This window comes from Pteropus medius, unplaced genomic scaffold (genome assembly GCF_902729225.1).
Source record: "Pteropus medius unplaced genomic scaffold, Ma_sr-lr_union100, whole genome shotgun sequence".
Classification (NCBI taxonomy): domain Eukaryota; kingdom Metazoa; phylum Chordata; class Mammalia; order Chiroptera; family Pteropodidae; genus Pteropus; species Pteropus medius.
The window spans coordinates 4992055-5016094 of record NW_024346667.1 but is presented as its reverse complement, the minus strand read 5'-3'; the positions used below and the strand labels follow the sequence as shown (position 1 = coordinate 5016094).

The window sequence follows — 24040 nt, the reverse complement described above, 5'->3', positions numbered from 1 at the left end:
CTCAAACAGGTATGGCTACCACCTTCATGGGTTTACATGGAAAAGAGCACCGTTTAATTTTTGGACCTTTTATTTTTGAAATAAATTCACTTATTATGATTTTACTATGCATTATAAAATATTATATTACATTATACTATACTATGTTAATTATACACTTTAATTTTCAACACTTGTCAAACCTAGAAAATATCTTCAAATATTTAAACAAACTCAAATCTTTATATTTTCTCTTCCTTATATTATTTGCATTATTCTCTAATGTGCTTTACCACTGTAACCAATATTTCTCTGACTTTTTAGAAACTTTCAGATTTTATTATTTCTATTATTCTATATAGCATTTATCCCTAAGATAACAATCGACTCGCCTTCAATCCTTCTAGTATATTAAAGATAAGTAAGATCTTTATTTATAACTGTAGTTTGCATACATACATTTTTACACTACAAACTTCACACCCTTTACAACTTAAATAATGTGAAATAAATTTAAATATTTTTCTATGGCTATTTTAGAATCGTTAGTGCCTTGCTTCTTCCTCCATGTGCCCTTGTAATCTATCAGAACAAACAGAACATCATCGAACTTGAAAACTAAGAAAATATAAATGAAATAGAGATTATTTATTTTAATTTCATTACTTTACTAAGCAAATTGAAAAAATCTGGATCTGCACATACTCCGTGATATACTGATGATAAACACCTAGTGCAGGATGTGTGTGTCTGTGTGCCCATTCTGCACACACGTACATATATCTTTTCTTAGACCTCGAGACCTACAGCCATATGACCTCTTAATTTCCCTCACTCTGGGATACCACTCCTCAATTCACTTCTTTCCCTTTCCAGGGCAGTCCCATGAATTATCACTTTAGCAACCTTGCAGATTTCCTCCAGTCCTGTGGCTTTTTGCCATAGATGTCTACCAAAGAAAGCCTCAACCCAAGATCATTCCAGCCATCTCTCTGCCCTCCTTGAATATCCAGCAGAAAACTAGGGCTGGAGAAAATTTGACAACAGCATAGATTGAGGCCACTGAAATGTCGCTGTCATCTGGTGATCTTTCCAAACCTCCTTGGTTACCCCTCTCTTATTTGTGTCTTCTCCCCAAACACCTCCTGGCTTACGCTCAGAGATCACTCCCCTTCCCGTTTCCCAGAGACGGAGGCATTGGGAAGGAACCTCCTCAACTTTCTGCATCAGTATTCAATTCTACTTTTTGCTTTCTATCTCAATGGCAGAAGTAATTCTTTAAATACTCTCTCTTGGAATTTTCCTGTCAGTTCTAGTCTTTCTCATCAATTTTTTTCCCCTTAAGTCATATTATTCTCTAGTTATAAGAATCAAGGTTTATTTTCCCCTTTATAGTCAAGCTTCTTTTAAAATGCTATCCACTCTCTGTAACTAGCTTGAAACCACTGCCATAACTAGCTACTCTTTCTACTGTCACCAAGGACCTTCTGGTTATAAAACCTACTGGCCACTTTTAGATATTCCCTTTGGATATTGCTGACTAATGTTAAAAATGACAGAAAGGAAGAAACAAAGGGAGAGAAGGGGAGGGAAAGAGAAAAGAAGAGAGGGAAAGAGGTAAGGAGGAAAAAAGAATTCATTCCATCTCCCTCGCAGTCCACTCGCTTCATCTACAGATATCACCTATATGTCTGCAATAAGCTCCAATTATTTGGCTGTGTCATTCATTTGTTCATTCATTCATTCATACATACATGCATACATTCATGCACATGTTTCTTCATATAGTGCCAGGCACTGGAAAGGTACCACTGAACAATAAGTAATTTTCTTGGCCTACAGAGTTCTCGTTAATGGGGGAGACAATTAAATGAATTATAGACAGTGTGGTAAAATATATTAAATCACTGAGGAAGTGAATCAGAGAAGACTTACCACAAGTAGCTAGTTTGTTCATTAATCATCTCAGTCGATAAACATATATGGAGAGTGATAGTAGGTACCAAGGTCCCATGGCAGGTGCTAAGACTATAACTGCCAGCAAAAAGACCAATTCTCTATTCACACAGTGCTTAAAATACAGCACTGGATTCAGATAAGTAAGCAGGCAATTGCGATTCCACATGTTAAAACATGACTGAGTAAGTATAAATTGCCTTTTGTCTAAGCTGAGTCCCTAAGGATGAATAGGATTTAATGGGTAAGAGGGAAAAAAGAGTGTTGGCCCCAAAGGGACTTCAGAGGGAGACTGAGAGTCAGCAGGAGAGGAGATAGGACTTCCTTCCTCCTATTTGCTTACTGTCCCTATCAGCAACGCCATTTCACCTGGCTGTAGCAACCGCTCACAGCTTTCGGTTTCTTTGGCACTCCCAGGACTAGGCTCTGCAAGGCCTCTTGTCTCATTTTCTTCCTAGGTTCTGATCGTCTCGATCTCTTCCCTTGTTTCCCAGTATCAGAGGTGGTAGCTGCTTCCTACAGTTATTTTTCCTGGGTTACTTTAAGATTCCCTTTTTGTTTACCCAGCCTTCTAGTATCTGTATTGTGACCTCTGGCTTTCCCCAACTGCGCCTGACTGAGCCAGCACCAGCAATGGGTCCCAGGTAACAAGAACTCTGGGGTTAGTTTGACTTTGTCTTTGGCCTTGAATGCACTGCTGAGTTCCTTGTCCATGAGAAATGGAATACTAGTAATTTATCACTTTGCAATTATATCATCACAATTAATGAAATTATCACCTGTGGTCGATTATGATGAAGTGACTACTAAAGGACTCAGATTCCTTAGAGGACCAAATAGTGCTGACTTGAGCCATATGGTAGTAAAAAGGAATATGCTATGAGATGGCTGTTTCTGAATATAACTAGGAACTTACAGAAAAATAAATTCCAAGCTAAGGCTTTAGCTTTGCAGCTCAGCCATAGTTAGAAAACCAGAAAACATCCATGGGGGCCCTAAAGTTAATCTCCCTAAAGCTCAACTCAAATTGAGTGGCAGATATAAGAGGTAACTTCTTACAAAGAGATGCCTAGTGACCTGCAGACCCATAACTAGAGTCGGATCTCAATGTATTGTAGTCGGTCACATGCAAATCTGACTCAGTTGGAGATAGCTTATAGTTTCAAAAGAATATCAAGAGTTTTCTAACTTTTATTGGAATAAACATCAGTAATATGTGTAGAAGTCATTTCTAAGGATTTGAGACCCAGAAAGATAAAATACGACTTTGATTTAGGCCAGATTTATTTATATGCTGTGCTTACCAGAGATTCTGAATTTAATGTGCTAGCTCATATAGTTATGTTTCTTGGCAGTTGCTTTGACTGGCTGGATTCAATAGTGGCCTATCATCAACGAGGTTGAGATGCCAGATCTTTCCTTGCATACTATAAAGAATATAAAAGCTTAAGGAAATGGGAATGTTAGGATGGATTTGCCATGTATGACATGCTCACCACCCTCCCCCAAACTAAACTTCCTGAGGCAACTTAAAGAAGCTTACTCTAAAGATGCTCCAGTTTCTCAGATCACATAGTCAAAAATATTTACTGAGCTCCTATAACATAGTTTGCACTATCCAAAGAACCTGGGATAAAAGTGAATAAAACATGTCCTGAATCTATGAAAAGTTCACAGCCTAAAGGGCAGGCAGACAAGTAAACAATTATATAATTACAATACCACATATTAAAGGAAATGAGACTATATATTAAAGTTTTAACAGTGATTTTCTCTGGGTGAGTGAGGTTATGAGTGGTCTTTACTCTTTTTTTCTGTTTACTATTTCATTAATTCTAAGATACATTTTTTTTCACATTTTAACATTTCTGAAATTAGATGCATTTTACAATTAATGGTGCCTTAGAGTCCATAGATGAAATACTGTCATGGCAGTATTTGTCTCTTGCTGCAAGTGTAAGCTGTTGAGTGCAATTGTTCATCCAACATGAGACATTTTCCAGGAAACCAGATGTAGTTTGTTCAAGATAAACCAAGATAGAGAAGACATCGCTATGGAATAGAGGATAGGATCTCATTATAGGATTCAACATTTTTGTATGGCAGTGTCCTGTTAAATTATTTTGTATTCACCACTCTTGTGCAAACGTTTGAGCCAGGAGTGAGTCATCTTCCCTTGCGGGGCACTCTTGTCTCAGAAGTGAGCGGAAAGGGGTGCCCTGGGGGTAGATCTTTTCTCAGTAACAATGGGGCTCTTGTTGGTGGCACCAAATGCTGTAGCAGTTTTAATATCTTAGTTAAAACCTGGTGGTTGTTTTTCCCTTTTAATACGAGAAAAAAACTCCTGTTAGAATTAGTGTGAGTCATACATCATAAACATTCAGTGCTCGAATTCCCATGGGTTTTGAATGCCAACACTTTAAGCTTACATTTTTTTAAACTGCATTGTAGAATGCTAGAAAACATATGTTAAGCTTTCTAGTATTAAGTAATGCTATAGTATTTTTTAAAATACATACTATAAAGTAAACCATTCATAAATTCCAACATGATGCCAGTTATGTTAAAAACTTGACTACGTCATTTAATTCTCATGCATAACCCTTTCTTGTTGTTTTAGCCAACAAGCAAAAAAAAAAAAAAGGATTGAGGAAAAATATGTTTAAAAGAACATGCATACATACAAATTCACATGTATTTACATAACCACTTGCTTAACAGATCTAGCCTCATTAAAAACACTGAGATTTCCAGTAAAGCAAAAATTGTCTCCAAATCATGTGAAGGTACATGAGTCTCATGAAGATGATAATGTGTATCTCAAACATCCATAAATGCAGTAAGAAAAACAATAACTTTATATCTAAATTCCCCATCCGGCAAGGCATAATCTCTGAGTGGTGAACATTCAATTCTAGTAACAAGTTGCAGACTATCGATTCTAAAAGAAAATCACACTGACACTAGGCAACTTGACAGAAAATCACACTGACACTAGGCAACTTGACAGTAAAAATCGAAAAGTGTATTTACGGTAATCATCTTTAGTTGATACATGCAAATTTTTGAAATTCCTCCCTCTTCAAACTTTAAAGCAAAAGAGATCCTTTCAGTAGAGTCCATTACAAAAACTAAAATTAAAAAGCTAAAGTAAGGTCAAGAGAAAGAAAAGAATTTACATACTTTAATGATTGCTAATGGGCACATCAGTGACAGGTTTGGCCTGTGCTACTTTGAGAAGTGGTTTGTATGGTGCCCCGAAGCCCTGCGTTGCTCAGTTTACACCAGAGCACACTCTAAAAGAACTACTGAACTGAATTATGGCGAAACATAAAGCTTATGTGTACATTCTTGCTTGTTTCTATCATCCTAAAAACCAAACTTAGAGAAATGCACTAAATAAATTATTTAAGTACCGGTCGAGACAAGCAATTGTTGGCATGTTCCTGTCATTGTCTTTTGAGCAAAGTAAGAAAAAATGGTTTGATCACACTGCTCTGCTCTGGTCAAAAAGAGAAAATTAAGTTAGCCCTTAAAAAGAAAGTTTTTGTAAACTTACATCCAAATTCTTGTAAAATGCATTTCATTAAAAGGTGTTTTCCAAAAGGGCAAAGCATCTAAATGGTATATAATTTAGATTAAGGCTCAAGGAAATGTATCTTTTACCCCTTTGAAATGGGAGCATGCTATTATTAATATTATTTCTCCATAGAAACGTCTATTACAATTCTTATAAGGAAAAAATAAAATATTATACTGGTTATATAATGACACTTGCTATATACAATTGTGAAACTCAAAAGACTAATAAACTATTCAGATTAATTCAGATGGGAAAATTTGCCTTTTGCTGTTAATGGCAAATATTTCACTGTAATTTTTAATAATTATTTTGTTTAAAATGAAAACAGAATATTATTAAAGTTACTGAAACTTAAACACAAAAAAAAGCCATAGTGAAACAAAAAGCAATTCTAAGAAATTTACAAATTCCTAAGCAAAGTAACTGTTTACTTCAAAGTCACTTTTATCAACACAGTGGTTGACATTAATAATAGTAAAAATAGTAATGAGAGAAGCTACCATTTATTGACCATTTATTGTCCCAGACATTGGCCTTAGCTCTTTACATGTAATAACTCATTCATACTTATAACAGAAGTGCAAATTAAGCATTATTATTATCCCGGTTATGCAAATAAGCAAACAGAGGAACAGAGAAGATTAGTAACTTGTTCAAGGTTACCCAGCTTGCTTTCTTGTTCTCAATGTATCTATTATATTCCAAAAAAAAATGTGATACCCTGTCTATACTTCTGTTTGTTATCAAGATCAAATCAATAAACTGTATGTTACAGGGTGAGCATCACTCAAAGACCGATACAAGAAAATGCTATACATAAAAAAAGCCCACACTGTCCTTACATGTGGATGAGTTTTTACGTGTATGCTGACTAAAGATTTATTAGACATTTGAGATGACTGGCAACTAGTTTCATTTTTCTGGGACATAACTAATTTAAATTATGTCCATTTTCGTTTTTAGCATTAATTACCTAGTTTCCATATTTTTCAATTACCTGAATCTCTGTCCACAGCTTCAACCCTTGTGACAAACTCCCCCGGATTTCGGTTTTCTTTAACTGACGCTTCGTATAGGTGCTGCTTAAATACTGGTGTCTCATCATTTACGTCAAGAACAGTAATCGTCAAAGTCTGAGATGAAGAAAGTGCTGGGATGCCACTATCCAATGCCTGAAGGGTCAGAATGTGCTGAGTTTTTATTTCGTAATCCAGAGAACAAGTTGTCGTTAGTAAGCCTATTTTGAAAGAGGAGAAAAGCAATATATGATGAAGATTCCTTAGAGTTCGTGCTTACTCTACTTCTGCCTAACTTATCTAATTGGCAAAAAATTCAGAAGCTTTCTTTGTTAAAGAATAAACCTTATAAAACCAACTTTAAATTTATATATTAACTAAAAGAAAAAGATAACATTTTTAGCCAGGAAAGCCATCCTAATTAAAACTATAAGAATGAATAAGAATTCAGAAATAATCTATCATATACCATTATCTACTGAGACGATTACATCAAAATTATTTCTCTACCCAACATCTACCTTCATTAAAAGAAAAAAAAATCTAGGTTCTAAGAGTATACATCTTTGAGTCAAATAAAAATTCATATTTAACATGATCAAGTTACAAAATGGTGAGTATGGCTATATTCTTTAAGCTATTTAGTTTTTAAGATATATATAGTTTTGTTAGAGTTATAGTCTCTCTGTACTTACTCACTTAACTGTCTTTTTTTTAACAAAAATAGTAAAGACTTTATAACTCAGACAATAAATTTTCATGAATAAAAATGTCTCCATCTTACTGCCATTTTCACCTTTAAATCATATAAACAAAATGTTATAAAGACTTGCACACACGCAGCTTTTACATGATTCCAATAGTCACATTTTTTCTTTTAGGATTGTTGTTTGCTTCTCTAATACATGCTCATCCTATATAACTGTTCTTCAAATAATTAAAGAGGTTTACTGCTTCAGATTTTATAAAATAGTTTTCCAATAATTATTACTTTATACTTCACAGCCAAAAGCCACTGAAAAATTCACTATCTTCTTCATAAGAAATATGAGCCTTGTGAGAGACACGTAGCCCATCTCATATGAATGCATTCAGCAATTATTATTTTATGTCTTTGAAAAATACCTCAACTGAAACAACCACAGCAATTGTTCAAGATTCATGATACCTATATTACTGAGACACAGTTTAAATTTTATCTATCCTCTTTAACAATCTGAAATAGACCTTCCTTGGCCATTGTGGAAAACATTTTAAGCATTGTTGAAATGGGTCCTTGGAGACCCCAGCTCTAACAGAAATCAGCAACTGGGTCTGGACTTTCTCTCTGTCAGTTAGGCTTTTAGGTGGTGTTCACGCATGCCTCAGAATGGAACCATATGCACAAGATTTAATAAATATTTTGATAAAAAAATTTCAACAGTATATAGCCAGACTATAATCATGACTTCCAAATCCTATGCATTCAGGTCCATTTCAAATTATGGTCTTACTAATAGTTGGGCCAAATGGTAAACATCTGAGATTTTTTTCTGAGTCTCATGCAGAAATGACTTTACTTTTTAGAGAATGAGATGATAGTCCATCTCTTCAATATCTCCTGAGAATCAGGTTGAGGGAAGTTCATTTCACAAGAATGACACTTTGTACATGCAATCTTCCAACAAACTAGATAAAAACTTTTAATAGATGTTATCTAGCAACATGGTGATAGCAAGACAAGTGACAAGTGAAGTGACAAAAAGTGACATTTCTGCACAGTACTTGACAGTGAATAAATGTTTTTCATAAAATAAAATAGTTCAGTTAATGATGTGAGAAGTAAGGGTCTTAATGCTCAAATCAATCCAACCATTTAAAAACATTATTTCCAACTATTTACAAATGTAAGTTTGTATGAACTTAAAGATAAGTTTCCATACTGAAGTCTTTGAATAATGCTTTTGATTAATCATGTTCTATATTTTGGTACTTTTGGTACCATCTCTTACCCTCTGAGGATACATAACAGAGGCAAAAAAAGTTTGCTATTATGTAGCCATTCCCTGAAATGGGAGCTGGCTACAGAGCATAGTCAATATTAACAAACAGGCTATTACAGTTGGTTTTCTGAATACAACCTCTGTGTCTATCATACATATAAGTTAAATGATAAATCAAGTCACGTTTCTTTCAAGCTTATACATCTTGAGAACTATCATGTTAAGAGGAAAATGAAAAGGATAAATGTAAGCAAGTGATCGGAGGCTTCAACTGACAGTGACATATACGATACCTGATGACTCATCTAGCATAAAGGCCATGTTTTCATTTCCTGAGAGGATGCTGTATGTTACTCTTCCATTCCTTCCTTCATCTGGATCCTGAGCAGTTACGTGGTGCACTAAGGAGCCCACTGTGGCATCCTCTTTGACGTGAGCGACGGGAAAAGACACAAACGTCGGGCTGTGGTCATTTACATCCAAAATCACTACCTTTGCCATCAGCGATCTCTGTCGCCGGTCTGTCACATTCACAGCCTGATCAGATGCAGTCACTGTGAGGATGACAGTCGGAACTCTCTCTCTGTCAAGGGGGAATGCGGTGACTAATGTGCCAGAAGAGGGGTGGATGAGAAATGGATTCATTCCAGGGTGGTGGGATTCAATGAAGTATTGGATTCTACTGTTCAAGAAACTGCCATCTCCATCTTTAGCGTTGAAGACATGTACCAGAGTCCCGACAGGGACATTCTCTTCTATGTTTATCACAACGAACTCATCTCGGAAAGATGGGGAATAGTCATTCTGATCTTCCACGTCAATACTGAGGAAGACTGTGCTATTCAGGGGAGGAGTTTTGCTATGGTCTTTAGCAACCACCCTGAAAAGATAATGAGATGTTATTTCATAATCAAGTTCCTTAGAAAGGAACAAGTCCCCTGTCGAGCTGTCGATTTCAAAGTGACCATCCTTGTCATCTGCAGCAATACTAAAATGTAACTTTCCATTATGATGTTGCTGAAAGTGATCAGGTGACTTTATCAAGCTCATTATTTTTGCAGGCTTCGAGTTTTCTGGTATAACTAAATGTCTAATATTCTGAGAAAGAGTAGCTCTCCCTTTGGATAGTGGTACCACCTGGAATAAGAATTAAAAGGAGCTGTTAATTTGCGGTATTTTTAACAGTCGAATCAGTACATGTGATGATCTTCTTTTGGAAGCTAATTCTTTCCACTTGTGTAAAATATATATGTTAATTGGTGAGAAAATGTGTTTTTTATATATAATTCCAGCATGCCTCTAAAGATTGAAAATTGCATAATAGCTAGGAGATAAGAAAGTAAAGAATTTTCCACTTCCCATTTGTTCCAATATGTGAAATGATAGTTTGGTGAGGCTATGCTATATATAGTCAAGCTTGTGATTCTTCAATGAGAATGTGAAATAACTAGTTCTCCAAATTGCTCTAATTCTTAGAGAGCAACGACATCTGTGTGCATTTATGTATCATGTGTCTTGTTTATCTGAAACTAGAAACTTAAGAAATTACAATATAGAATTTTCTCCTAACCCACATATCCTCAATCAAGAAAGAATATAATTTGGAAACAGAACTCTTGGGGATGTATATTCTTGATTATTATACATACCAATATTAATATTACTGATTATCATATGCATGAACAAAAAAATGGGCTATGAACAGTCATCTTATTTTTGATGAGCTGGTGTAATTTTTTCCTACTATGAAGACTCCCCACAACTTGCTTGCTCATTCTAATGAAAATAAAACCCTATAATAGGGATCCTAAGTGACTTTCCCAAGTTTAAAAATAATTACAAAAATCTGTGTGATTTATTAATGGCCATTTGTACATACAAGTTTCTCCTGCAAATTTACCAGGTCCTTACAATTAGAGGAAAGAAAAAAGACACATTTTGTTTATCATAAACAAAGCAACGCAAATGCCCACACAGTGATGAAGCTAAGTATCTTGTCAGGAATTGTACAAAGTTCAAATAAAAGGTTATTTGTGTGTAATTATTTCTCTAGTGATCACAAAAAGGCATACATACATGTGCAATGGACTCTAAAAATAGTATTCATATATTTAATGTGTCGCCACTCCATACAGTTGCATAAAAATAAAAAAAGGACCTTAGAACATCCTTTCACATTTTATGGTGACGGCAGAATATTACCTGAATATTAATAACTGCCTGTCCTTGAAGAGGAGGCACTCCTTTGTCACTGGCAATGACAGTTATCCTATAGGAAGGTCTATAATCATACAAAAGTATTGTGGTTGTTCTTATTTCACCACTGTTGGCGTCAATCTTGAAGTCATCAGAACTATCTTCTATATGCACACACAAAAAATAAGAAATTAATGTTAACTGACAATGCAGAAAAAATAAAATTAATTTAAATACATCTATGATCATTTGGAAGATGTATATGCCTTACGCTCTGTGAGAGAATGAATATAAAAAATAATACTGAAGATATACATAAGAAATGGAACAGATTTTTAAAAATTTTAGTATGGCATTTTGAATAAAAAAAAGTAGACAAAATGATATAATGAACTCTTGCGTGCCTGTCACATAGCTTCTATAATTATCAACTCATGGCCATTCTTTATTTCCCATTCACATAATTCCCTTTGCTATCCTTTCTCAGTGCATATAAAAGCTAGGTTTACACTATCCTATAGTCTCTTACGTGTATAATATAGCATTATGTCTAAAAAATGCACGTACCTTAATTAAATAATTCTTAACTGCTAAAAAAATGCCAACCATCATCTAAACTTTCAGCAAGTCTTACTATTTTTGCTGATGGACGGTCTTCCCTCAATGTTGATGGCCGAACAGGGTGGTGGGCTGCTGAAGGTTGCGGCAATTTCTTAAAATAAGAGAACAATCAAGTGTGCTGCATCGGTCGAGTCTTCCTTTCATGAACAAGTTTTCTGGAGCATGCAATGCTGTTTGATAGGATTTTACCCACAGGAGAACTTCTTTCAAAATTGAAGTCTCAAACTCTACCACTGCTTTATTGACTAAGTTTATGTAATATTATAAATCCTTTAAATGAAATCCTTTGTTGTCATTTAACAATCTTCACAACATCTTTGCCAGTAGATTCCATCTCAAAAACCACTTTCTCTGCTCATCCACAGAAGCAACATCACATCTGTTCAAGTTTTATCGTGCGATTGTAGCAATTCAGTCACATCTTCAGGCTCTAATTCTAATTCTAGTTCTCTTGCTATTTTCACCACATCTGCAGTTACTTCATTCACTGAAGTCTTGAAACCCTCAAAGTCATCCATGAGGGTTGGAATCAACTTCTTCCAAACTCCTGTTAATGTTGATATTTTGACATTTTCTCATGAATCATAAATGTTCTTAATAGAATCTAGAATCATGAATTCTTTCCAGAAGGTTTCAATTTACGTTGCTCAGATCTGTTGGTGGAATCACTATCAATTGAAGCTATAGCCTTACAAAATGTATTTCTTAAATAATAAGGCTTGAAAGTCAAAATTACTCTGATCCATGGGCCGCAGAGTGGATGTTGTGTTAGCTGGCATGAAAACAACATGATTCTCATTGCACATCTCCATCAGCGCTCTTGGGTGACCAGGTGCATTGTCAATGAGCAGTTATATTTTAAAAGGAATCTTTTTTTTTTTTTTAGCAGTAGGTTTCAACAAGTGGGCTTAAAATATTCAGTAAACCATACTATTGTAAACAGATGTGCTATCACCCAGGCTTTGTTGTTCCATTTATAGAGCATAAGAAGAGAGTAGATTTAGCATGATTCTTAATGGCCCTAGGATTTTTAATATTTTTAGTATGTATTGGCTTCAATTTAAAGTCTTAAGCTGAATTAGCCCCTAACAAGAGAGTCAATCTGTCCTTTGAAGCTTTAAAGCCAAGCATTGACTCCTCCTCACTAGCTATGAAAGCCCTAGATGCCACCTTATTCCAATAGAAGACTGTTTTGTCTACACTGAAAGTCTGTTGTTTAGTGCAGCCGTCTTCATTAATTATCTTAGCTAGATCTGGATAACTTGCTGCAGCTTCTACATCAGCACTGCTGCTTCACCTTGTACTTTTATGTTATGCATATTTTATGGGGACACCTTCTTTCCCTAAACCTCTGCTAGCTTCAAGCTTTTCTTCTGCAGCTTCCTCCTCTCTCAGCCTTGACAGAATTGAAGCAAGTTGGGGCCTTGCTCTGGGTTAGGCTTTGGCTTAAGGAAATGCTGTGGCTGGTCTGATCTGTTCAGACCACTAAAACTTTCTCCATACCAGCAATACGGATTCTGCTTACCTGTTATTCATGTGCTCACTGGAGTAGCACTTTTAATTTCCTTCAAGAACTTTTCCTTTGCATTCACAATTTGGCTAACTGGCACAACAGCCCTAGCTTTAAAAGGCCTGTCTCAGCTTTCAACATGCCCTCCTCGCTAAGCTTAATCATTTCTAGCTTTTAACTTAAAGTGAGAGTTGTGCGACACTCCCTTACATTTGAACACTTAGGGACCAAGTCTAAGTAGGGATGTTAATTTGCCTAATTTAAATATTTTTGTGTCTCAGGGAATAAGGAGGCTCAAGAAGATGGAGAGAAATGGGGGATCGTCGGTTGGTGAAGCCATCAGAACACATAATATTTATGGATTAAATTCACTGTCTTATACAGATGTGGTTCATGGCTCCCCAAAACAATTACAATAGTAACATCAGAGATCACTGATTGCAGATCGCCATAACAAATATATTATGAAAATTTTTGAAATATTGCAAGAATTACTAAAATGTGAGATAAAGACACAAAGTAAGTAAATGTTTTAAAAGTAGTTCTGATAGATTTGCTCAATGCAGGGTTTTCCTAAACTTTCAATTTGTAAAAAATGCAGTATCTGGGAAGAGCAATTAATTAAGTGAAGTGCAATAAATGAGGTGTGACGGTATTGGTGGCGATTTCTATGCTTTGCTCCATTTTCTTTATTCTCACAAGAATACTGTAGAACACCTTCATAAATGTGATATGTATCTTTGTTCCTATTAAATAGATTTTTATCTTATTTTAGTTTATATTTTGTAATTGCCTCTATTTTGCAACTGGATATAGTGAAAACAAAGGTAGGAATAACATGATCATATTTTTTCTATTGCTTTGCCCCAAGTATCATTTTAGAAGCTTAATTTTTTAAAATATTTCAAATTGTACATTATACACTTGAAACCTATATAATTGTATTAACCGATGTCTCCCAAATAAATTTAATAAAATACAAAGAAAATAAATTTAAAAAATAAATATATATATTACCAATAAAAGGAAAAAAAAGAAATATATGATGAACATCCATAGAAAAACAGTTGAGACTGATCAATTCCCAATAGTCCTTCAAAAATATTTAAAGAAATGACAGAGTTTAAATCCAGAAGAGGACCCGTGTTTACCTCCAAATCTCATTTCCCTTCTTCTCTGTAGAGAGCCTCTTTTCTAAAGTAGGGGTTTGTATTTCTAGTCCATACATCCATGAGTAATATATAGCATGGTTTTATTTATAAATAATGGTATTATAGCAGAATTATAGCTTAATATATTAATCTCTGTGTGTGTGTGTGTGTATTCTCTCTCCACTCCCATTGTCTTTCACAGGTATACCAAAATATACATTCTCTTCTGCAGCTCAAATTAAAACAGGAAGAAAAAAATGACATAAAGATCTTATGGACTAACTGACCTCTTGAATGCATGCTTGCAAAGCAGTTTTTCTTTCCCCTAGGACCAGATTAGAATAGACTAAGGGAATGGCTAGAGAGGAGACTGAGAGGAGAAATTTAAAAAAAGAAGGAATCTCTGAAGCAGGGGCGAGGACACAAAAAAAGAAGTGTCCTCAAATGTAGACCTGTATCAGGCTCATTATCTCTGGACAATCTGCCGTGTCATCTTTAGGGGGCCGAAGTTTCCCCAGTGGGAATATTATAGGCCTTTTATTTCATTCTTCTTCTATGTCTTTTTAAATATTTTATAATTTTCTATATAAAGGTTTTAAACATCTTTTATTGGAATTTTCCTCCCTGTGCTCCTAATCAGGATCATCCTAGTTTCAGAGGTTTTGAAACTTAAAGAGGGGCCCTCTTTAAGGAAAATAGAACAATGTTACAAATATAAATTGTTCTCTGGTTCCCAGTCCTACCCTTGAAGGACCAATGCAAGTGAAGGAGACTCAAGCTTAAACTTCATTAGCTTCTACACCCTATGGTTTTCTTTGTTATGGTCAATGAGATCTTTGAAAACCGGCTTAGTTTTTAATATGCTAGTGAATTTTGTATGTCAACATTGTTCCTGGAAATTTTTCATTGTATTAATTCTAATGGTTTGCCTGTAGCATCATTTGGGTTTTCATGTAGACAATTTATCTGCTGGCAAGGGCAGTGTTGGGTCTTCCTTTTCTGTGTTTTTGTCAAACGTAAGAAAGCACTGAATGTCTTTAAACATGATATAAAACAGAATGTCAACTAAAGTTAATCACTAGAACAAATCTGAGGTCGGTGCAATCAAAAATAAAAACACGAAAGTATTCCTGCCTCTATAAAGTTCTCACATACATGTACATTATGTGCATATGTAACTTTTTCTAGGTATGGTTTACTCTAACCTTAAGAGTACTTAGTCGTTATAGAGATTCGTAGATGCTTAGTACTTGTAATCATATTTACTTATAATTAATATCACTACTACTTTCCTCTCAAAAGATGATTAGCACTTTGGATTATTGAAAATTTTTTATTTACAGTGGATCGTTGGTTAGTTGGTTGGTTTCTATTTAGAGCACAGAAAACTGATTTTTCGCTAAACTTCTAAATTCTTTCTTAAAAATAAAGGTGATTCTAGACACTAACAAATGTATTTTTTTTGTAATTTGGCATTATTTTAATGTTATCTATTTTCCCAGAAAGATGATAGATAGCTGATACATGAAAGAGGAATTCTATAAGCTCTTAATTCTTTATGGATGGTGACATTTACCTGAAGATACTGAATATGTAACTTCTGCATTCTTTCCTTCATCAAGGTCCTTTGCAAACACAGTTGTAACCAACATATTTACTGGTTGACCTTCCAGAACCTGACAATAAAACAAATGGCTTGCATATTAGTCAGCAAAATTTTAAAAAGAAATAGCCATGAACTTTAAGTGAAGAACACACCACTACTAAGCATTTTAAAACTATTTTAAAGTCCACATATAATTAAAATGTCTACCTTATAAAAGTTATATGGGTGTGAATCCACAAAAAGAATCTACATTACAAATTAAATTCTAAAGGTGGGAAAGAAATCAAATTAACTAAACAATCTTAGGTTTTGGATATATTTTAAGAATTCTATTATCTTCTCATTTATCACCTTCTCAGAATGTTTTTTTAAAGGTTGTTGCTTTGGTTCAAAATATGCTAAAAATAAACATAAATCTTGATTTCAGGAAACGTACCTCATACTGGAAGCATATTTCATTAATTAATAGGAACGTTCTTGGAATATTGACATTTACATGTGGAGTTGAACTTCATGTTTAGAACCCTAGTGCACAATTAAGCCACAGTATATTTTAATAGCATAATTAAAATAATAATGATAATAATATTTTGGGTAAAATTTTCTTTAAATATGACTTTAGAAGATGAGTTTAAAGATATTAACACTCTCAATACCTTTTTCACATTATTCAACATGCATATCTGAGCACAATTTAAACACCCAATTCAATGGTTTTGAAATAGCTTCTAAAATTTTTATTTATATAACCCATTTATTTTTTTAATGAGTATCTCCAAAATATATTTATTTATTAATTATGTACATGAAGTAAAATGCTAATTTATTGCATGCATTATAAAACATACAAAAACATAGAAATGAAAAGATAATATAAATATAGTTAGAAATTTCTGCATGTGCCCCCAAAGATCAACTTTTATAATCTCTGGATATCCTTTTCTCTACTGCATAGTTACAGATTGCTTTCCTATCTTTTCTAACCATTTTAGAAATGTGTATCATTTGCTCATAAGGAGCTCTGCACAAAAAGACACATGCAAATTATTGGAAAAATAATCCATGTCTGAGTATTACTGATAATGGGGAATCATTATGTTTGTATACAAAGGGCAGAACTACATTATCATAAAACAACTGGATGTGAGATCCCAAATAGCACAAATAATCATTTGATTTTTTTGACATGTACACAATTTCTAGGTCTTAGCACACCAAGACTGATTTCATAAATTCACCCTTTTTACCACAAGATGGTGCTCAAAACAAATAAGAATATCACAAATTCATTGCAAAGCTATTTCACTCCACAAACCTTGATGTGTAATTCCTTTCCAGGGAGACACTGTGGGAAATACGGCCTGTTATCATTGATATCAGCAACGGAGACATAAACCACCATGGTGGCATTTCGCGGTGGGGAGCCATGGTCGGTCACTAGGACAGTCAACTGATGCTGCACCTGATGCTCGTGATCCAACGCCACCCAACTGATAACTTCACCTGAGGGACACAGATGACAATAAAGTAGGCTGACACTGTCTACCAGAATTCTGGTATTATGAGCCCCATCCAAAATAACTTGAAGAAAGGAAAATCAAATACTGTAAAATAGCTCTGAGTAAAAGCCTAACTTCCAAGACCACGCATGGCTTAAAAATGTGACTCCACTGTTGAAAAAATTTTCTAAAGTTTTTCCTGAAAATGCCGCTTTAAATTGGTCATTCTTTATATTTCAACTTACCTACCACCAACCATTTGAACTGAAATCGAAATCATAGGAACAAATGATAAAATATTCTGTGGGAATTTAGTAATAACTCAGAAGATTTACAACCACAGCATATTCCTATTCATACTGCTATACAGAATAATGAAAAGAAACACCTCAGCTCTGACATCACAATCTCCGAGTTTGGGGCCCATTTTCTCTACCTTGGATACAGAGGGACCTCTCTAAACCTACTTCCTTATGACTACCGGAAACAAATGCAATCACAAATTTAAAACTATTTTGTAAGCTATAAATTATTACACACGTGACAGTTGTCATCACTGTGAAATGATAGTAAAACATCTTCCTGAAAATCAAACATGTCCCTTTGGCCATGGTTTATCTTATACGTGTACAGTTATTCATTGTTATCTCACAAAAAATATGCGTAGCAATGAACGGCAACTTCCCAAATAAACTTAATACTTTACAAGTCTTATTTTACATATTTTTGCTTAGAACCGTCTTCTAGGCAAGTTCCCTCATGTTTCAGACATGGAGACTTGGGCATAAAACTGTAACTGTCTTTACCTATTGTCAAGGGCAAAAGGGGGCCAAGGGCTCTCTCCAATAGCCCGTCTCCTGCAGAGCTCCACCAGGCACCGATTCCCTCGCTACTTATGAAAATATTTACTTGTGAGAACATAAACATGAAGCAACTACCACTTAACATTGCTATTTCTAAGATTTTTTTTTAGCCTTCTTCATCTAAATTAAATGACGCGTAAAACAAAACAAAAAGCTTAAATGAGGAACAAAAAAGAAAATTCACATTTGGGTATGTTGCTTAATTGGTGAGCTTAAATATAGTGTCTATTTATATGTTGTTTATAAGCTATAATTCTCCTCTGAAAATCCTAAATCCTGAGTGGAAAGCAGATCTTTATTTGATGAACCAATTCTATGACACATAGCAGCTGTTTGGAGGTCAATGGTTAATGAAAGACTGTCAGGCTGAGCCTAGGGCTGGGCGTGGGCGATGCCAACACAAGGTTCTATGGGAGCCAAAGTCCCGATCACTACAAGATGCTCCAAGCACCAAGATGTGGAGGACGGGCATGCCTGCCATGCTCTGAAGTGCCCTCAACTCCTGCCTTGTCACACTGTCCTAGACTTGGTAATGGGAACAGTTTACAAGTATATCGTTTTCCATGGCCTTTAGTATGCTCTACCTCTTTATCCCTCAGAGCAAGCACGAAACATGCCACGGATTATCTCCTCTGTTCACAGTAAGGAAGCCACACTCTGAGTTTAAGCTACTTGCTTAAAGCCACGCAACAAAATTAGGACACCTGGGCACTGCACTAATTGTAGGAGAGGGATGCTCAAGTTTATAGTCTATAAATTCATACAACTCTGCTTTGCATATTTTCAAAAACAATAAATTACCAAGTGAACTAGAAGACCTAGAAAACTAGCATATGGAAGTAAAGAGCAAGCAGGGCCATCCTGTACAGCTGTGTAGCTGGAGCTGAAATCCAGCTTTCAGCCTTCTTGGCAAGCCATGTCCCCTGGTAAAAAGCTCCATCTGCTGGAGGAAGGGGCTCCTTCTCCTCATTCACAAAACAGGAGTCTTCAAAGTTAATCAGAATTGAATTCAAATTCCGTCCACTGTAGGGCATGGGGCATCATTTACACAGGCTCCGGCAGACTTGGCGTCTCCAAGAATTGTACCTTGGTAGCCTCCTCTCACCCCTTCGAGCTCCATGGCCTTGGGATGTCACTTGAGCTACCTGAGTCTCAGTTTCCCCAGCAATATAGTTGTAGCATAAACATATTTCATTTGTAGATGGTCTCAGAGATTAAATTTTGTATTAAATTTATGTAATACAAAATATTAAATATGATAAAATCGTTATATTAATTTCATAATTAAGACTTAAAAAATCACTAAATTTCTTTCTTTTCCTCATGGTTCCCTTATCAAAATGAGAATGAAAAAATATATTAATAAAATAGATCGATAGAGTGATATTGAAACCTTAATTAAATGAATTGATTTCTAGCTTTACATGAATGACATTTATATTTCATAAAACATGATTGGATATTTTTTTAAAATCTACAAATGGAAAAGAATGGTGAAAAAAATTACATTTATTTAATGCAGTTCTCTAATTCAGAATAAGAATATACTAGCAATGTGTGGGTGAGAGGCAAGAGAACTATGAATCATTACAGGTAAAATTCTATTCAATTTTTACTTCGTTTTTAAATCATAATACTCTAATCAATATAGTAGGTACTAAAAACCGTAATTTTAATGATATGTTTGTACTAATGTTATAATAACTAAAAGATTTGAGTTTTGTCAATTCCAATTTTAAAAGAGTAAGTGGAGGCTACAAAATGCTACCTGTATGAGGATTCATCTTGAAGAACTTTCCATCAGACAAAAGAAAATATGACAGCTGTCCGTTCTTTCCCAAGTCTCTGTCAATTGCTGTAATTTTGCCTATTACCCCTTGAGGAAGGGGGCTCTCCTTGACTTTCAAAAATAACACATCATGCAAGAAGGTAGGGGAATTGTCATTTTCATCCAGGACATGAACAATTACCGAAGTGCTCACATTTTGCGACAATCTGTCCTCTGGGATCCGGGCAAACACTCTGAAATTATACGTTTGTACGGATTCGTAGTCGAGCTGTCGCCGCACATAAATCCAGCCTGTGTAAGGGTGGACGCCAAACACAGCAGAGTCTGTGCTGGGCTCCAGCGAGTATAGGATCGGGGAAGTTTTGCGGTCTGGGCCAAGGGGATAGGCCTGTAGGTGCAATATTTGGGTCATCAGTGAGAGAGACTCACTAACTTCCACTTGATAGATCAAATTTCCAAAAATCAAGGAAGGGCTTGATTCTTGTTTTTCGACAACAATAGTCAGCACTAACAGAGATGCTTGAGGGGGAATGCCGAGGTCCTGGGCCATGAGAGTTAGTGTGTGCTTCTGGGGCATATCACCTCCCAGACTGCCATTGAGGTATACCACACCAAGCCCTGAGTCGATGGAAAAGACATTTGGATTCTGGCTTGCGATGGAATATCGGATGGCTCCATTCCACCCACTGTCTTTGTCTTCTGCGTGTGCACGATACAAGGCTGTGCCCGGCAGTGTGATCTGAGATATTTTAATTTCATCGGAGGCTCTGAGAAACACTGGATGGTTGTCATTGACATCAATTACAGTTATGTTGACCTCTGTGCTGCTGCAGGCTGGGGAGCTACCGAGCTGAGCCTGAACTGTGAGCACAAACACGGGCTGTGTTTCATGATCCAGAGGCTTCTGGGTTCGAATGGTGCCCAGCCAAGGGTGAATAGAGAACTCTCCTTGCAGATTGCCAGAGGAGATTCTGTAAAAAACGGGCTCTGAGTAGTCTGAGAAAAGAAAGAAAAAGAAAAAGAAAAAAAGGAGAGAAAGCAATCACTATATGTCAAAGGGATGTCCCCACTGGAAACACTGAAATCTGAAAACATGAATATATACTACATCTACGGAGAATAGTATGCAACATCTTACATCTTCCTCAGCTCTCCAAAGCCTGCTGAAAAGTAAACACATGGTTTAAGACGCATTAGTGGGCAAAGGTAATGCCCAATGGACAAAAATCAAGGCATGGGTTTCACTATCTCTCTTCATTCTACTTGCTTCAGGTAAAAGGAAAGATATTCAGAAAATTATTTGGTTGCCTTTTTGATACATTTGAGGAAGCCAAGTTAGGTTTACGTTGATGTTTCTCTATGATATCTCCCTACAAATGGCAAACACCCTCTACAAAAGTCCAGGGAAGAGACAGAGGAAGGGAAAGGAGAAGGCTGGGAGCAGGACAAGTAAGTCGCTTCTAGAAATTTATGCTGCAGAGAAACCTTGTTTATACAAGGACATTGCTTGAGTTACTATTCGGGCTAGTGAAATACTGTAAATCATTCAAATTGATGGCAAAAGGGAAATGTTTAATAAAACATATTTTATATCTAAGTTGAAATAACAGGCAAACTTTTTAAAATGAAACAGAATGATGTACAGTTACCTGCCAAGTTGTCCACATTATACAGTAGGAAAAAAATAGAGTTGTAAGACAACAAAGATAGTAGGATGTATTTTTGGAAAAAAAATTTTAAAGTGTGTATCTGTGAATGGTATATACTTTCTATATTATAATTTTTTGTTTTAAACTTTTTTTTAAGTACTTATTACTTTTGTGATTACAAAGAAATTATAAGATAGTAATAATGTTGAAAGAACAAAGAGCGAGCCACATTGTATGGTCTCCATTTTTCTTACATGGAGAGAAGGAAAGATTTATTCAAGAGTGCACAGCCTAAGGAAATATAGGGAATGTTCCAATAACGGATTCCAATGCAGCATAAGAAGTACTTACTCAAGGACTCTTTCGCTTTCACAGTCCCGACAGGACTGTCTTCGGGCGCATCTTCATAAACTGAGAAAGTATACTTGGGCCTTTCAAATTCAGAGGGTGCCAGAGTTGTCTGAAGAATGTGTATAGTGATGTTGGCATTAATGACAGATGTGAGCCCACCACCGTCTTGAGCGCGGACTGCCAACGTAAGTGTAGTGGATTCCAAATGACTAAGAGTTGATGTTAAGTAAATAATTCCTGGGGAGGGGAAAGAAAGATTTAAAAAACAGATCACATGCAATAAATATCGATGGGCAACAGTAACACCTGATCTGTTGATTCTACTGTGATGGTTGATTTTCATGTGTCAACTTGACTGGGCCACGAAGTGCCCAGATATTTGGTCAAACATTATACTGCGTGTTTCTGGATGAGACTAAACATTTAAATGGATAAATTGAGTCAAGCAGATTGCCCTTCCTGACGTAGATGGGCCTCATCCAGTCAGTTGAAGGCCTAAATAGAACAAAAAGGCTTATCCTCTCCTGAGTAAGGGAGAACTGCTCCTGCCTGACTGCCCTTGAACTGGGACACTGTTTTTTTTCCTGACTTTGGAATTAGACTGAGACTTCAGCTTTTCTTGTGTCTTGAGACTGCCATCCTTCAGACTGGCACTACGCCATTGGCTGTCCTGGGTCTCCGGCTTGCTGACTCACCCTGAAGATCTTGGGAATTGTTAGCCTCCACATTCAAATGAGCTAATTCTTTATAATAAATCTCTCTATATGTATTATAGATGCCCTACATGTAATATATTATATATATCCTGTTTTAATATATATATATTAGGATAGAGATAGATATAGAGATCTCCTATTGGTTCCATCTCTCTGGAGAACCCTGACTAATACATCTGCTTTCCAAACAAAGAACTTGAGCACATTTGGTGAATGATGATCCAAAATCTATCAAATAAACAATATTTTCCAAATATTGAACATCTTCAAAGTATATCATTTCACCAGAAAAACATAAATTTGTGTGGTCTTTTTTAGGCCTGACTACCATATCACGCTCCCAGAATGTAATGCCAACAAGGAGTAAGAACTGAGAGTTATAGAGGAGCCTGAGTAACACACTTTAAAGTGACATATAAACAGTGAAGCACTACACCAGTGTTAACTATTATGCAGAGGGCTTAGCAGAGAACCTCAGTATACAGTAGTCACTCAGAGAATGAGTTACGTGGAAGGAGGAGGAGGTTAGGAGTCCTACTTCTCTAAGGGAAGTGCCTCGTAAAAAAAAAAAGTTCTTAAGCCTTTTAAAACAAATAACATGATGTAAATCCCTGACCATACAAGGTAAATTCTTCCAATCTCAGTTTTTCACTAGGTTTTGAAAAGAAAATGCTCATTATCTTATTGTTCCATATCACATTTCACGGTCTTAGAACTAAGGCCTTTGTTTGATGGCATCTTCATGAATATATTTTATACACACATACATATATATTTATGTGTATATAAATATATATACATATATATAAATGCATATATATCTACACACACACGCACAACTGCTGATCTACCCAAAATTCCTCTGTAATGATGGGATAGTCAATATTGTATAAATAAGAACACTGATCATCAATTGCCAAGCCAAGAATTTACTTTATTATGATATAGACTGGTAGGGCACTTAGGTAAGAGAAGCACAGACACTTTCCAAAGAAACCCACCTTCATCCTCAAGCTCCAAAGATTCTCTCAGATAAAGATCCAAGCTTGCAATAAAAAAAAAATCACAAAACACCTGAGGAAATATGTTAACATGATTGAGACTGAGTACCAACAGCAGATTTTGACTAGGAAAGACTTCAGAAAATATAAATGAACGAAATGCTCTAGTTCAAAGACAAATTTTATCAGAATGAATTTCAAAGTAAATTCGAACATATGTTTATGAGAAACATGCCTGAAACAAAAGGATACAGACAGGATCCAAGGGAAAGATAGGCAACTGGATGCCATGTCCAACTTCATGCTCCTTGACTCCTACAATCTGTCCGACACATGATGTCCCTTTGCTTTTGGACTCTTTCCTTTGGTTATATGGCAGTTTCCTTTTTGCCTTTCCTAACGATTTCTGGAATTTCTCCAATGGCCCTTCCTTCTCCTTGGACTTCTAAGCATTTCTCTAATTAAGTACTAGGCTATTTGTCCTATTCTTTGAAGAGTCTCAAAGAGTGTTCCCTGACCACCTGGATCAAAATCACCATGGCTACTTGTAAAAACAAAAATTTTCAGGCTCT

The 24040-nt window shown here is 35.7% G+C and overlaps 1 protein-coding gene across 1 annotated transcript in view; it reads right to left on the bottom strand.

Annotated features, from left to right (window-relative positions):
• Positions 1-24040, bottom strand: part of DCHS2 (dachsous cadherin-related 2) — a 177609-nt gene that overhangs the window by 45533 nt on the left and 108036 nt on the right. Inside the window, exons 4-10 of the mRNA XM_039875917.1 lie at positions 21752-21988; positions 19731-20747; positions 16916-17103; positions 15571-15670; positions 10719-10876; positions 8810-9653; positions 6516-6755 (exon numbers count right to left, since the gene is read on the bottom strand). Of these exons, the coding sequence (XP_039731851.1) occupies positions 6516-6755; positions 8810-9653; positions 10719-10876; positions 15571-15670; positions 16916-17103; positions 19731-20747; positions 21752-21988 (2784 nt within the window). The remainder of the gene's footprint in view (positions 1-6515; positions 6756-8809; positions 9654-10718; positions 10877-15570; positions 15671-16915; positions 17104-19730; positions 20748-21751; positions 21989-24040) is intronic.